The 15,292-nt window shown below is 37.4% G+C and overlaps 1 protein-coding gene across 5 annotated transcripts in view; it reads left to right on the top strand.

The window, feature by feature from the left end:
• Window positions 1-15,292, top strand: part of LOC134533983 (lethal(3)malignant brain tumor-like protein 3) — a 44,435-nt gene that overhangs the window by 20,343 nt on the left and 8,800 nt on the right. For all 5 annotated transcript variants that reach the window (XM_063371850.1, XM_063371859.1, XM_063371866.1 and 2 more), the window contains exons 8-11: window positions 2,153-2,568; window positions 4,697-4,898; window positions 8,810-9,033; window positions 10,570-10,798. In XM_063371850.1, the coding sequence (XP_063227920.1) occupies window positions 2,153-2,568; window positions 4,697-4,898; window positions 8,810-9,033; window positions 10,570-10,798 (1,071 nt within the window). The remainder of the gene's footprint in view (window positions 1-2,152; window positions 2,569-4,696; window positions 4,899-8,809; window positions 9,034-10,569; window positions 10,799-15,292) is intronic.

Here is a 15,292-nt window from a genome sequence, read left to right as displayed (position 1 = left end):
GTCTCTTAATATCCTAGCATCAATGAAACATAACGCTATAATTTATTATTTCGCATTTACGCTCTGCATAGTTCTCAGCGATTGAAAAAACTTTAATTTTTTCTTTTAAAGGTTTAACACAAATTCACAAAGTAGGTTATGTGTGGCAATGATCACTGACATGTCATACTTACGTGGCAAGGATCATGGGTTTACAATCAAACCTCACTAATGAAAATCTAAAGGGACCATAATTTTGTCACAGTACAATTAAAGGTTTGTAATAACCAAACTATAACAAAATTTTATGACAATTTTTATATAATTTCTAAATTAAATTCAAATAAAGTTAAAATGTGAACACAATTTTGTATTGCACCTTCTTTTCTTTTTTTCGGGAGAGGGGGGGGGGGGAGCATCTTAAAATACAATGTAAGAATGACTACACCTTTGACTCAAAAAGTTTTAACTACTGTGTCAAACTTAAAAAGGTTATAAGACAGAAGAATAAAGCAAAGATTTAGAAATGACGTACAAAAGGAATAGTAACATTTCCAACCTACAATGAACAAGACCAGTCAGAAGTGGCATAAATATTATTTTAATTGATACTTCACATGGTTTCTTCACATTAATTTGGGATATTTGTATTAACCATTATTTAGTACATGTATTTGTTTACCCTTGGAATATATACAACTTTATATTACATAATAACTATACTTTTATTTAAAAGGTTTTAATTAATGAGGTTTCACTGTAATCATAATACAACTATCCCTCACTTAGCACGTCTTCAGATTGCATGGATTCATTTAGTGCAATGTGAATTTTACTGCCCAGTCTTGAATAGAATGTCTGTAAATTTCAATTAGCACGAAATCTCAGGAGGCAAAAAAAAAAATGTCAACACGACACCAAGAAGTCTGTTTCAACTTCTGTAAACGACAGATGTGCTGTGGGATACAGTTAGCCAAACAAGGGGGGAAGAGATTCGCGTGCAGGTGTGTACGCTATCGGCTGTTGTACAAACATCAGCTATTGCAAGTTAAATTGTGGCTATGGAGTGTAAAGGACCAAATGTTTTTACGTCCATGCGTATCCCGAAGTGCCATACCGTTATCGCCTGGCCACAAACCGGGCCATGAACTCAGTCTAGCCAGTGGCGGGCAATTAATTCACTCATCAAAAGTAACGTCTGCCCATTCAGCTGCCGGTAACTGTACGTGCTTGTATCACTCATAATGCATCTTGTTCAAGTATTTGAGACAAAACTAGAAGTATTACGCGCACAGATTGTCATGAATACCACGCTTATGTTGGTCGCACTTTAGTTTTAAGCAAGTCAACTGTGTGCACAATAGTACGAAATAAGAACTCTTACTAAAAGTTTACATAAGTCTGATGCTGTTGGTTGTACTAGTGGGAAAATATTTGACATTAGATACCGGAACAGAAATGAAGAACAGATGATTCACGTGGAAAAGGATGTTAAATGAATGTTTTGCAATTTAAAAAAATAAACATTGGCCTGACAGGATTGGTATGAACCAGGTGGTGATACGCTTATAAGCACTTTAATTTTTGAAAAATTAAAATGTTATTATCCGGACAGTAATACCGGTTTCACTGTCAGTAAAGGATGGTTTGGAAAGGTACGCAACGTGAGTTGAGGGTCACGCCCGGGCGGGCAAGTCAGCCAGCTGACTGACGATAGAGTACATAACCACATACCTCCCGTTACACGGTGTCGTATTTGTCATACAAAGTGCGATGGGACGCATATAAAGATAAATGGTGTGACATAGTTATAGTTGAGTGTTATTCAACGCATTTATATTACATAAAGTATATTTTCCTACACAATTTTGGAACACATTAAATAAATTACCCTTGCGATTTATGGAAACTAATGCTTCAGAATACGCAATTTTCAATAACACGAGAATTTTTAGGAACGAATTTGTCGTGCTAAGTGATGGATATGTGTACTTATATATATGTATATATGTGTATATATTTGTGTGTGTGTATATATATATATATATGAGCTTAGAGTCGGAACTTGAGTGGTTTGGAGTCACCAAAAACTTTGAAGGCCTCGTTTTGTAAACACTTTGAGCGTAACTGTTAGCTTTGTGTTACTTACAAGCTACGCGCGGGGTTCCTGCAGATGGACCAAACAAGGAGAACACGAAGGCGAAGCTGGCCACCAGCAGCAGCCGGGACGACATCTACTGCTGCGAGTCGTGCGGCTGCTACGGCCTGTCCTCGGAGTTCGTGAGCACGCTGTTCTGCAGCCACACGTGTGCCACGTCGTACGCAGCCAAGCAGGAGCAGCAGTCGAGGAAGGAGCGCGAGGTGCTGCAGCTGCGGCTGCGGCGTCGCAAGAAGCGCCTGCTGCACCTCATGAAGCAGCAGCAGATGGCGCTGCAGAAGCACCTGCAGCCGCCGCCCGGGGGCAGTCCCGCCGCTGCAGCCACCGCTGCCGCCACCGCTGCCACCGCGACCACCCCCGCACCGGGCGCCTGCAGCAGCAAGGCTTCCAGCTGCACCGAGGAAGACGCTGCTTCCAGCGACACTGGTCAGGTATGTAGCTGTGCCCTGGTCATGCTTACATCAACATTCGGGAGTCCTGCTTAGCCAACCGGCCTACTAAGAGACCTGGCTATGTGCCAGAATGGGACTTAGCATCTTTAATTCTGTTAGGCATGATTGAGCCATTTTTCACTGTGTGTACCAATGAGAATAACATGGCTGTAAGAGAAATAGTTATGCAAAAAAGTTATTGTAGGTGTGTGATTCCAAGTGTTTTTAATGTTAAAATGTTAGTAGCATCACCTTGAGCTAAGTAGGCTCGTGTTGAGTTAGGCGAAACTGTTACATCGTTATGTACAACATGCTGTCGCCCTCCTTGTCTCCCTACCTGAGAGAGAAGTGGCAGTCAGGCAGCCTTAGTTTTGTGCTGTCCTGCCACAGGACGCTGGTTGGCGAGCTCAAAGGTCATGTTCCTCCGGGCGGGGCAGGGGCTCTGCGACAGGCCTAGTAGAAGCACGAGTCTGGAAATGTTTTCAGCCTGTGCCACAGCTCACGGTGCGGTCAGGGCGCTGCTCCGCTGAAGCTGGACCCGTTCGCTGTAGCTGCACAGCTGCATGGCTCTTGGTTTTCACGGCTCTTGGTTTTCACTTGGGCAGGGCTCCCCTCTTTGGCCATCATTCAGGTTCGGAGACCTTCCCGCCTCTTTACTTCCCTCTAGTTGCGATAGGGCATAAGGTCAGGCGGGGTAGGAGCAGGGAAAAGGCAATGCAAGAGGTAGCTGTGGCTGCCAATGTCTGACCGATCAGGTGTGCGTTGCTGCAGTGTGCTGTGGTTAGTGTTCCTGACCAACCACCCCGTCCTCAGGCGTGACTCTTCGCGACGGATCAATGTCGCTGGGTACTTTCGGTTCTGCCCAAGTGTTCGACGGTGAATCCATTGTGGGCTGTTTCTCCGAGTGTACCAATGTCGATGGATATCTGGCCGCTGAGGAACTACTCCACTGCTGTGTCAGTGAGGAACGAGACAAGGTGCGAAGGTCGAACTCAGGTCACGGAGCCAATTATACCTGTCTGTTCCCTCAAGTCAGCAGCATGCCGGCAAAGGGCCGTGGCGGGTGATAGACAACAGATAAAAGAATTGAGTTAGAGGCAGTGCATTGCAGGATGCTGTAAGGCTCACTGCCCAGAGAACACAAGCACTGCCTTTATACCGTCCTGGGGAGAGGGGTGTAGGGCGAGCTGCGGCATGGAAGGGATGTAGCTTAGCTCCCTGTTTCCAAGGCTCTGGAGGGTGGTGAGCAGTTGTGTAGCGAGTTGCCGGCCTCCAGGTGCTGGCAAGCAGGGTGTTACGGTGGGGGAACTGACATCAATGCTCTTTGAGGGTGGCACGGGCACGCAATAGTACATAAACAAAAATAAAAGTTTTTTTAGCAGCCACCAATTTCTCAAACACAGAATGTTTCATATGATTTTATGTTAAGGAACTACCTTTTGTAATGCATTCTTTCATTCTCAGTTTTCAGGCAGAGAATTATTTTTGACGTTTTTATTTTAAATGTGTTCAAGTTACCCTGAATCGACTGCAACTGCTAGCACAAAGCTTGTAGCTTTATATTCTCACCTAATTGCACAAAGATTCTGCAAAACGTTAGGAGAAAATATGAGCATTTGCTTTAAGTGTTTTCTTCCTTCTCATAAGGGTTGCATTAGATCCAGGTTTCCTGAGGTTCCTGTCCAGTAAATGTAGTGCCTGGACCAGTATTTTAAAATGTTGATTAAATATTAAAACTTAAACTGGTGGTGGATTTGTTACTATGTTAACAGCTTAACATTTAACATCCATTACCTGCTATGTATACAATCATCTTAACTTTTTGCTTTGAATGTAATGGTAAAATGGTAACAGCAGTAGTGTCCCACATTGAAAGTGACTGAAAATAACGGTTGAACACAAATTACCTCCTGGCAAGCATAGACTCAAGCACTTGGTTCTCTTCTAAAAGATTAAAACTAAAAGAAGTGTGATTTTTAAATTAAATTTTATTTTTCCTTAATAATTTATGTTAATATAAATTTTGTTTAGTGTGATGATAAATTTGTAGTTTTAAATTGGGAAAAGTGTAAAGAACTTGTAAATAAGCAGACATAACTTAAATAACTATTGTTTTGTGTGTTGCCAGAGAGTCCCGTGGTTAGCTGGAAAGAGTGGTTTCTCATGGACAAAATATTTGGATTGCTGCAAGGCTAAAGCTGCTCCAACGAAGCTCTTCAAGGATCCATTCCCGTACATGAAGAACGGCTTCAAAACTGGCATGAAGATGGAGGGCATTGATCCAGAACATCCATCTGTGTTTTGTGTGCTGACTGTGATGGATGTGCAAGGTTAGAACCAGCTGTTAGCTGTTAAAGCTATTGTTAACATTGCATGTAGCACCTGTTAGGAATATGTGGGGTTGTGCTAACGAGGGCTATGAAACCTATGCAAAGCCCATGTTATCTGTGGAGGATATGTATATAAATTGCATCAAGTATAAATTAGAGAGCAAAATAATTACTCTATCTAAAAAAAATTATATAAAAAAGGCATTTTGAATGTTTATGTTGTGACGAACAGTGTAAGGCAGGTATGCACAACTATTCAGTATTGGTACACTGTCATAAAATTTGAACTGAAATATTTTGTGATAAATTCTGCTGATGAAAGTAATAAATTGAGGCCACTTGTGGCGGCCTCAGTCATTTTGGTTATTATTATTACTTTAATTTTGCGTAAAGTTTATTCTAAGATGAGTTAATTTTTTTATAACACTATTTATGTGCTTATATTATTTAATGGTGTATGTTAATATTTATTTATTGTAACTTTTAATAGTATACTTGGTTTATTTTACGTTAAGTACTCTTATTCTGTAGTGGGACCTACAAGAAGTAACCAGAACGATCTAGCGGAGTGAGGGGTGGTAGTAGAGGAGGGGGGTGACGTCAGCTGACGGGACAAGGGGAGGCGACTGCCAGCTGTTTGCGTAGGGGAGTGTGTGTTTGACCGCCGGCCGGGAACTGCTCGTGCTGAGTAGAAATTGCTTCCGAGGAACGGGCAAGTTGTGTTACGTTATGTGAACAAGAATTAACTGCAATACGACGGTAATGCCATGACACGTTTGGCGAAGCGAAATAAGTGGTGGTATACGAGAGCGCGATGGTGTGCGCCTAGTGCACGGGCCACAGAAGCGGTGCTATGCAAGAGGCGCAAAAAGGTGAGTCGGGTTTACACCCGACCCCGGCAGTCACCGGCTTCAGAGGTATGCTTCAGTAACAAGTAAGTGTGAGAACTGGATTTTTTGTACCTTTTTTCCCCGGCTGGTGTGACTTACCGAAGATGTGTTTTGAAAACAGAGTGCGGCGACGGGATTTAGTGGTTGGATTATCTAGGCTGAAGAACGTGATTATTTCCTCCTCCCCCCCCCCCCCCTCCTCCTCCGTAATAGACTTTTTTGGGACTTTGGATAAGAATTAATTATAGTGCAAGAGTGCCTGTATCGCTACATGTCTTGAATTCAATTATACCAATTTAAATGATACCTAGAATGTACCTTTTAAGTCCCTTTACCTTTTTACAGTATTTAAGTTTGAGCATCTTATATTTGGTAATTCATTATTATACCTATCACGATAGAGTTTCCAGGACTGTCGGTAAATTTAGTATGCTAATATGTTTTTTTGCGCACTTGCCAAATGTTAGACCAGTCGATGCGCGTCTGTTAAACTTAATTTCTTTACACTCTCAGTATCAGTATGTCAGTGGTGACGCGTACACGGGACTGGCATGGTGGGTGCGGGCGTGTGCAACTACCCCGGTATAAGGGGAGTTGGCCACAAAATAAAAATTTTACATTAATAATTATTTAAGTGTAATTCATGTATATGTGTGTGTGTGCATGCGTGTGTTTGTGTGTGTGTGTGTGTGTGTGATTTCCAAATTTTAATGTTCAATTTCAAATCTACACAAACATTTAAAGATACCTAAATGTACACCAACTTTACTTTGATTGCAAGACTTTTTATTTTATTTATAAGAACAAAAACAAGAAATAATTCATTATTCTGTAAACTTTTTTGTTAAGATTTATAACTGAACAAAGGTTTTTTTTTTTTTTTTTTTTTTCATATTCATGAAAATTCAGTAATGATTCTTTGATTTTTGTTTTATTAAACAACACAACTTAAAGCTTTAGGTTGTTCAGAACTTGAAACAAAATATTTTTTTTTAAATTAGAGAAACAGGATAAAGAAATTTTTGCTATTTATAAAATAGGTTAGACATATATTGTATAAGTGGAGGAACACTAGGAACTGTAACATTTTAATCTCACTGTAAAGTGCTGATCACCAATACTGAGCCTAAAAAGTATTAAAGTAATAACAATTAACAACATGATAAAACATAAATAAACAAACAACTAAATATTAATTTTAAACTCCTCTGTTTGTGTTTTAGTCATGTGTTTTGCCATTTAATCCTGGAATTACAGTATTTACACACAGCTTTACATAAACATTAAACTGTTTAGCTGAAAACTCTGCTGCTCTATTGAAAACTGCAACAACCATTTTCAAGAACAAAGTTTTGAGAGCATGCAAGTAATGACTTTCCACACCAGTGTCATTTTAAAACAATGCCTTTTTAAAACCTTTTCTTCAAATGAATTTTGTCATTGTAACAAGTGAAAGCTATGGACTGTATTGCAAATACATTAACAATTAAAGGATATCTCGAAAACTTTTGAGCTGGTTGGGTGTAAAATTATGTTAATGATTCAATACTGTTAGGGGTCGTCCATTAATCACGTGATGTTTTTTTAGCAAATTTTTAACCCCCCCTCCCCCCTAGTGATTTGTGGTGAGGTTTCAGACAAACCACACCCCCCCCCCCAATAAATCACGTGTATTTTTTGGTGCAAAATATTTTTAAAAATTTTGGAATAATATCTTCAAATATATGTATAATCTAATTTAATTCTGGAAAATTAAGCACAGTGATAAAAATGTCCAGACACACATTTAGGTTGCAGGTTTATTCTCACTGGAATAAAAATAATAAAGGCTTATATGTGATTTACGCATGTATTCGGCGCGGAAATCACAGTCTTACTAGCGACTGGCAAGCCGAGCCGGGTGGTTCATGTTGCGGCGGGCGGGGATATTGTTGCCTGGCTACGGCGAGTCAAGGTCACGCATCGCTTTTCGGTTTAGTAGAAATCGGGCGGAAAAAAAAATACACGTGATATCTCTCTACACCCCCCTTGTGATATTTCGTGATTTTTCCCGACCCCCCCCCCCCCCCCCCCCCTTTCGAGCCTCACGTGATTAATGGACGATCCGATCCCTTACTGGTAGTTTTCAAACAAACAAGATTAACTAAACACTCATTTTTATTCCCCAAGCCTGCAAACGACTACTGATGAGACAAAGCAAGGTACAAGAAAAAACAGAACAAATGCTTCCTTCCTATTGGTTACAACGATCACTCTTACAATTACGATTATGTGATTCCTTGGTCAGAGAGCCTTCCCACTGTCCTGCTTTCACTTAAACCACTGTTCTATGTTCTAGAAAAGTTATAAACACACTATGAAACACATAAGAAAAATTATAACTATAAAAAGAACATTAAAATGAAACTAAACATTGAAAATCACACTTACATAAATAGTACCTTGAAACAATAGTGATAAATGCTTGGAAAAAAAAAAAAAGTAGGTAAAAGGCTTTTCTAAATGAAAATAATTGAATATAAAGATTAATTACTAGAATACTAAAAACTATAAAATATAAATACCAAACTACATCACTGACCCTGACTTTACATAACCTGCTGATGCATTGAATGACAAAAGCATAATTATTTTATCAAAAGGGAAGAGCAGGGGATTACAATACTACATCGTTTTTGACTACCGCCGACCATTGCTGAAGATTGGTTTTGCTAACTTACATGTTTACTCTTTCTAGTCAGAGATGTTTTCTGTTACTTAAACATGATCATTTTTCACACTTATTTTGTGATTTTGGTACCAGATTAGTAAAAATGAGGTTAAAAGTGAAAATTTCACACTGTGCAGCATCACGAAATACAGTTATCTGTAACAGTGAGTATTACTTTGTTCCAATGTACCCATTATAATGTACCCTGTGATCAGTTGGTCTTGTGTCACAAGCGAAACTTGATGTCGATGTCATCGTCGTGTCATGCAGTCCTAGTGTTTAAGTTCAGGAGCTTGTGGTTTTCTTTGCAGGCTACCGCATGCGTCTGCACTTCGATGGCTACCCTGTTTCACATGACTTCTGGGTAAATGCGGACTCGATGGATATCTTCCCAGCTGGCTGGTGTGAGAAGAATAACCATAAATTGCAGCCGCCCAAAACCATTCACGCCAACACGTTCAACTGGGGCTCGTACTTGAAATTGTGTCGGGCACAGGCTGCCCCAAGAAATCTTTTTGCCAACAAGACTGGCAGTGTGAGTATTGCTTTCTCCCCCTCCCCCTCTTTTTTTCCTTTATGCTTTATTTAAGCATACTTATGCAAGGGGTTGAAGGGAGTCTTTGCTCCTATTCCCCCCCTGCCACACCATTCCTCCTCTTTCTAACCAATTCCAAAAAAAGTTGTGTCTCAGCCTCACCTGCTATGTTGGGGTTTCACTTTTTTTTTTTGATGTTACTTTTGTTTTAGGTTTATGCCTGCATTTGTTTCACTGTACATAAACATTGTAAATTATGTTTTGTTGCAAATTCTGTTACCAGATATGCATGTGCTAAAAATTAGCTGCTATTCGTGAACAGTGAGGTTTGTATTCATAATAACTTATTTGATTAACTTGTGACTAATTAATCACTAGATGTTTAGTTTCTGTTTCCACAATTGAATAACATTTACATAATAGCTTCTATAGTAACTGTTTTTAATACAACATAATAAAAATCTAAAATCATTTGATCCTGAATTTAAAAATAATTGATAACTTTGTATGTGTTTGAAGCACTGCATATGCTTATACTAACTTTTTTTTTTTTGCTGTCATCTAAGTTTAAAAAATAACTAATTAAATTGATGAGAAAAAAATTTGTCCATAACTCATAGCCATAGTATCACTTATAGGAGTATGATTTATTTTTTATTTTATTTTTATTTATGAAAATAAAAAACATAGGCATTTTAGCATTGGAAGTAACATTAACTGTTGCATTTCAATATTGTAATTAATAACTTTATTTACTAAGATATAGTCAGACTTACAAGTTTTGTAGCAGCCATCTACTTTGCTTTCTGCGATTCTGCTACCACAGCCAGTACATACAAACTGGCTGCAAATGTGAAGAGCACACTTAAGCTTGTAAGTTTAGGAACAATACTAAAGTCCTATGTATATAGTACACCATATTGAGAAATTTAAATTTATTCCTGCACCTTTACACGCACATCCTTTTTATATGGAACAAATAATTTGTGGTAATAATTCAAATTATTTACAATACTCTATTTTTATGTATATAATCTTATGACTTTGTTAGTAGGAATGATATATATCTCATGATAACTCTGTGAAAATTTATTTGCTCTGCTCTTGCTTTTATTTGTAAAGGAATTTTTGTGGCACCGAGGAAAATATTCAGTAAAATATATCAATGATCCGTGCCCAAAGTGTCTCTATAACAGGGTATATGCAGGTCTTGAAAGTCAAGAAAGTTGCGAAAAAGTAATTAAACTGGAGAACTGGCTACTAAAGTCTCTAAACAGTAACGCTAACATAAATGTAGGCTCTTTCCTGCAAACAGTAGATCTTTTTCATATTATACTTAATTTTACTTATTGTATATAAAAAATTAATCTGTAATATAAAAGTGTTTCAAGAAAAACAGAAAACCACATATAAGAATATCTTAATAAGTCCTGAAATTGGTTTACCAAGTATTACTAGACAGCATGGCTTGTTTGTAACTGTTTACTGTGACGCCAGCTCGGGCTTGATATACATCGTGTTGAATGGTGCTTGCAGTCAATTTGTCCGAATGCATTTCGCCTGGGGATGAAGCTAGAGGCAGTAGACCGCAAGAACGTGACTGTAGTGCGGGTCGCTACGGTTGCCAACCTGCTGGACAGTCGCATATTGGTCCATTTCGACAACCTCGACAAGAAGTACGACTACTGGGCGGACCCGTCGTCGCCGTACATACATCCTGTGGGCTGGTGCAAAGAGAACAAGCGTTTCCTCACCCCACCACCAGGTGAGTTCCATATACAGGACGACTAGTTAATGTGCTGTACAGTTTACAAAATCTTTTTATTTATAAAATTTCATTTAAATCCCTGGGCTAAATGAATTGATTATAAGACACTATTATAAGATAGATAAACATAGTTTTAATTTCAAATACTACGATAATTTTAGATCAACCAGTTAAAATGTAATGTTTCATATTGTAACTTCTTTCTGTCCCAGTGACGGCTGAGCGTTCATAGCCGACGGACGTGCGCGCGCGCTCCCCGGCTTTAATGTGTTATTATTTCTTCACTATCGTTAAGTTCGAGTTCCACTCATAATTGATTCATCGCTGCTTAATCTTTCCGACTTTCATGGGTTTTCATTACCCGATAATAATGATACGATCATTGAATTAGTTCCTGACACGGTTACTAAAATGTTCAGATCGCCTACTAAAAAAGTGATTTCTAATTCGCCGGGAATATCTGAAAAAGCAAGTGAAAGTTCATCGAAGCAAAAATCATCTAGTGAAGCTTGGACGGTAAAACTTCTTGATCCCACCATGGAAGACTTAATCTCGGCCGTGAAATCCCTCAGTATGAAATTTGACGAGTTAAAAAGCGAGAATATCGACTCTCGTAGTGAAACTGCAGAGATAAAAAATGAACTGCAACAGATCAAACAGATCTTATCTTCTAAGACTGATTCTGTTAATTCATACAGTCAAGTAGTAAAAAAAGTCTCCTCAAACAAGAAACCTGTTTGTGTCGAGTCATCCGGTGTATCTGGCAACAGTGCGCCCACCAGTGACCCACTTACAACTCAGCGTGTCTCCAAAGACGTCATCAGAAAAAACGGTAAACAGCTCGTCGACGAAGACAGCTTCACCGTAGTACAACATTCACGCAAGTCCACGAATAATGAAAACTCCGATAGAAAATCATCTAACACGGATCGTAAGAAAAATCCCTTGCAAATTGGCATCAGGAATGTTTCAACATTAAAAACAATTGCTAAACTTATTTACAAAAAAACAAAAGCTCTATTTGTCACGCATTTTGAGCCGTCTGTCACGGAACAAGAAGTCGTAGATTATATTTCCAACTAACTAAATCTGAAGCAAGTCAAAGTGGCCAAGCTCCGGACAAAGCATAATTCTTACGCCTCCTTCCATGTATCTGTTCTGGAAGAAGATTTTAGTAGAATTAATAATATTGTTTTTTGGCCCAGTGGCTGTTTAATCAGTCCTTTCTTTGGAAAACTGCATCAAGACCAAATTGTTAGTACTAATTCATCTCCTGAAGCTCTCTGTAATTCTACCCAATTACCTCCAAGTTCCTGCAGTACATCGTCACCTTTTATGCCAGCAACTTTTATGCCAGGGCCTGGAGGAGTGCTTCCTACTCACTTTCCAGTGAATGCCCAATCTTAATGAATGGAAAATTGCATATCAGAATGTTAGAGGACTTAGAACAAAATCCGTTGAATTCTTTGATAATCTTATTAATACTCAGTATGACATAATCTGTCTAACAGATACTTGGTTCAACGAAAGATGTATCAATGCTCATTATTTCACCGATAATTATTCTATTTTTAGAACTGATAGGGATCCGCTACTCTCATCAATGGAACGTGGTGGCGGAGTGTTGATCGCAGTGAATAAACATAAATTCCCTTCTGTTCAGCTAATTCAATTATATGACTATCGTGGAGTAGAAGCCGTATGGATTAATATTAAAATTGCTTTTAATAAGTACTTAACATTGGGTAATATTTATCTTCCTCCAACTACATCACCTAATCTATTCACATTGTATTTTGAAGCTCTTGAACAAAAACTCGTTAATTCTCATGATAATGTGATTATCTTAGGTGACTTCAATGTACCTGGGATAGATTGGAAAGGTAATCACTATTTCAATATTGCTCGTGCACATGTCAGATTCAAGGCTCAGTGCCTACTTGATTTCATATCTAATTTGGATTTAATTCAGCACAACCTAATACAATCTTCCAATAACCTTCTAGATCTTTGTCTTTCTAATCTATCCCATTGTGTGGTTGAAAAAGCTGTTGAATCTCTGGTCAAAGAGGATATCTATCATCCTACCCTACTTATTAAACGACTTATTGAGGCGACCTCACACAATTTTACTCCAGATTCTATTTTCAGAAACTACAAACCTGGTGATTACTTAAGCCTATATAACTCTCTAAAAACCCACAATTGGGATGAATATTATAACACCTCTGATGTAGATGCTCTTGTAGATCAACTTACATCTTGTATCTGTGATAAAATCAATACTCACATTCCATTATCCACACGTAAGGCCTCTAAACATCCTTATTGGTTCTCGGGTGATTTAATTCATGCCTTAAAATCTAAAAAACACTTTCATAAACTCTATAAAAGTAACAATAATACTCAGTATTACCTTCTTTTCTCTAAATATAGAGCACTAGTTAAAAATCTTATTAAGCGTGATAAAACTAATTGGAATCGTAGTATCAATAATAAGGTTAAGAATAACCCTAAAAAATTCTGGAGATATGTCAATGTTATGAAAAATGGTTATAGTGAACCTCATTCTCTTAATGTCAATGGTGATATCTGTAATGATCCAGGTATTCTATCTAATGTCTTTGCTAAGTACTTTGCTAGTGTATATGTACCATCCACCAACCACCCTCGTATCATTGATCCCGATATTATTCACGATTCAATTCCTGTATCATTCTTATCAGAAAGCCAGGTCTTATGGGGAATTAAATCATACTGGTCCTGACGGTATACCAAATTTAATTATTAAAGGCTGCTCTTTTATTCTAATGCCTCTATTGTTGCATCTATTTAATACAAGTCTAAAATCACAAGTATTTCCCACTAAATGGAAAATAGCTAAGGTTATTCCCATACATAAAAAGGGTAGTAAACTCAGTGTATTTAATTATAGGCCTATATCATTATTAAATGGCTTTACTAAAATCTTTGAAAAAATAATATTTAAACATATTAACTTCCCAATAAACAACAGATTAGCTCCTAATCAGCATGGCTTTAGAAATAGTATGACAACTTCTACTAATCTTCTCTCATTTATTAATCCTATATACAATAAAGTTACAACAAGGGGGCAGGTTGATGCATGTTATTTTGATCTGGCTAAAGCCTTTGATACTGTCAATCACTCCATTTTACTAGCTAAACTTTCTAACTTCGGTCTCTGTAATAATTATATAACCTGGTTTACTAGTTACCTTAAAGATAGATGTTTCTTTGTTTCACTTAATAAAAACACTTCTACTTTATATCATGCTACTTCTGGTTGCCTCAAGGGGGTACTTTATCTCCCTTATTATTCAATATTTATATCAATGATATTTTTAAAGTTCTTCATCATACTACTGGTTTTCTGTTTGCTGACGATCTTAAAATATCCAGAGAAATTTCCTCCTTAAATGACTGTCTGCTTCTTCAATCTGATATTTCTGAAATTGATAATTGGTGTAAAATGAATTTAGTTTCACTTAACAAAGATAAAACAAAAAATATTTCTTTCACAAGGAAAATTCATCCAGTTAAATATGATTATTTTCTTGACAACTCAAAAATTTCCATATCTCTTAGTATAAAAGATCTTGGTGTTATTCTTGACTCCAAACTATTCTTTCATCAACATGTTAATTCTTTAGTATCCTTTTCCCGTAGAACCTTATATTTAATAAATTATATAACTTACTATGCATCTAATATTGAATCCATTCTTACTCTTTATTTGTCCTTAGTTAGAAGTAAACTCGAATATTGCTCAGTTATATGGAACAGTATTAACACCACCGATAGTGACAAAATTGAATCCATACAAAATAAATTTCTCAAAATAATTAGTTCTAGACACCATCAATTACCCAAATTAGAATCTCTTTCAAATCGTCGCATCCATCTGGATGCCCTGTTTGTGTTTAAGTGCTATAGTTCAAAAATTAATTCCTTATACTTACTTGATAACTCTGGTATTCGAGTCCCGCAGTTCAAAAGCCGCCTTCGATCCCTATTATGTTCCTTACACAATAATAATGATTTAATTTACAGACTTATCTCAAATTTCAATAAATATGAAAATTTTATTAAAAACTTTAAATTTTAATTCTTTATGATTACCCTAATATCTTGAGTAATTTTATAATCCTGTTTATTCTTCCCATTCTAGATCATTTAGTTAAGATTATCTCAGTTGCTGTTTTTTTTTTTGTCTTTTATTATCCTGTGTATGTTGTATTTATTCGCTTGTATGTGTCGTCTTTTATTATCCTGTTTATGTTGTATTTATTCGCTTGTATGTGTCGTGTTTTTATTACTTGTTCTGTGCCCACCTCCAAAGCTTCGGCTGTTGGTGTGCATGTCACAAATCTAATAAATAAATAATAAATAATATTTTGTAAGTATTTTGCCCTCTAGGCTATACCAATGTGAACATGAGCAGAAATTTAACAAGAGTCTTTTTTAATA

The sequence above is a fragment of the Bacillus rossius genome, chromosome 1 (genome assembly GCF_032445375.1).
Source record: "Bacillus rossius redtenbacheri isolate Brsri chromosome 1, Brsri_v3, whole genome shotgun sequence".
Classification (NCBI taxonomy): Eukaryota; Metazoa; Arthropoda; class Insecta; order Phasmatodea; family Bacillidae; genus Bacillus; species Bacillus rossius.
Note: the sequence above shows the minus strand (reverse complement) of the source record. Positions and strands in the feature narration are given on the sequence as shown.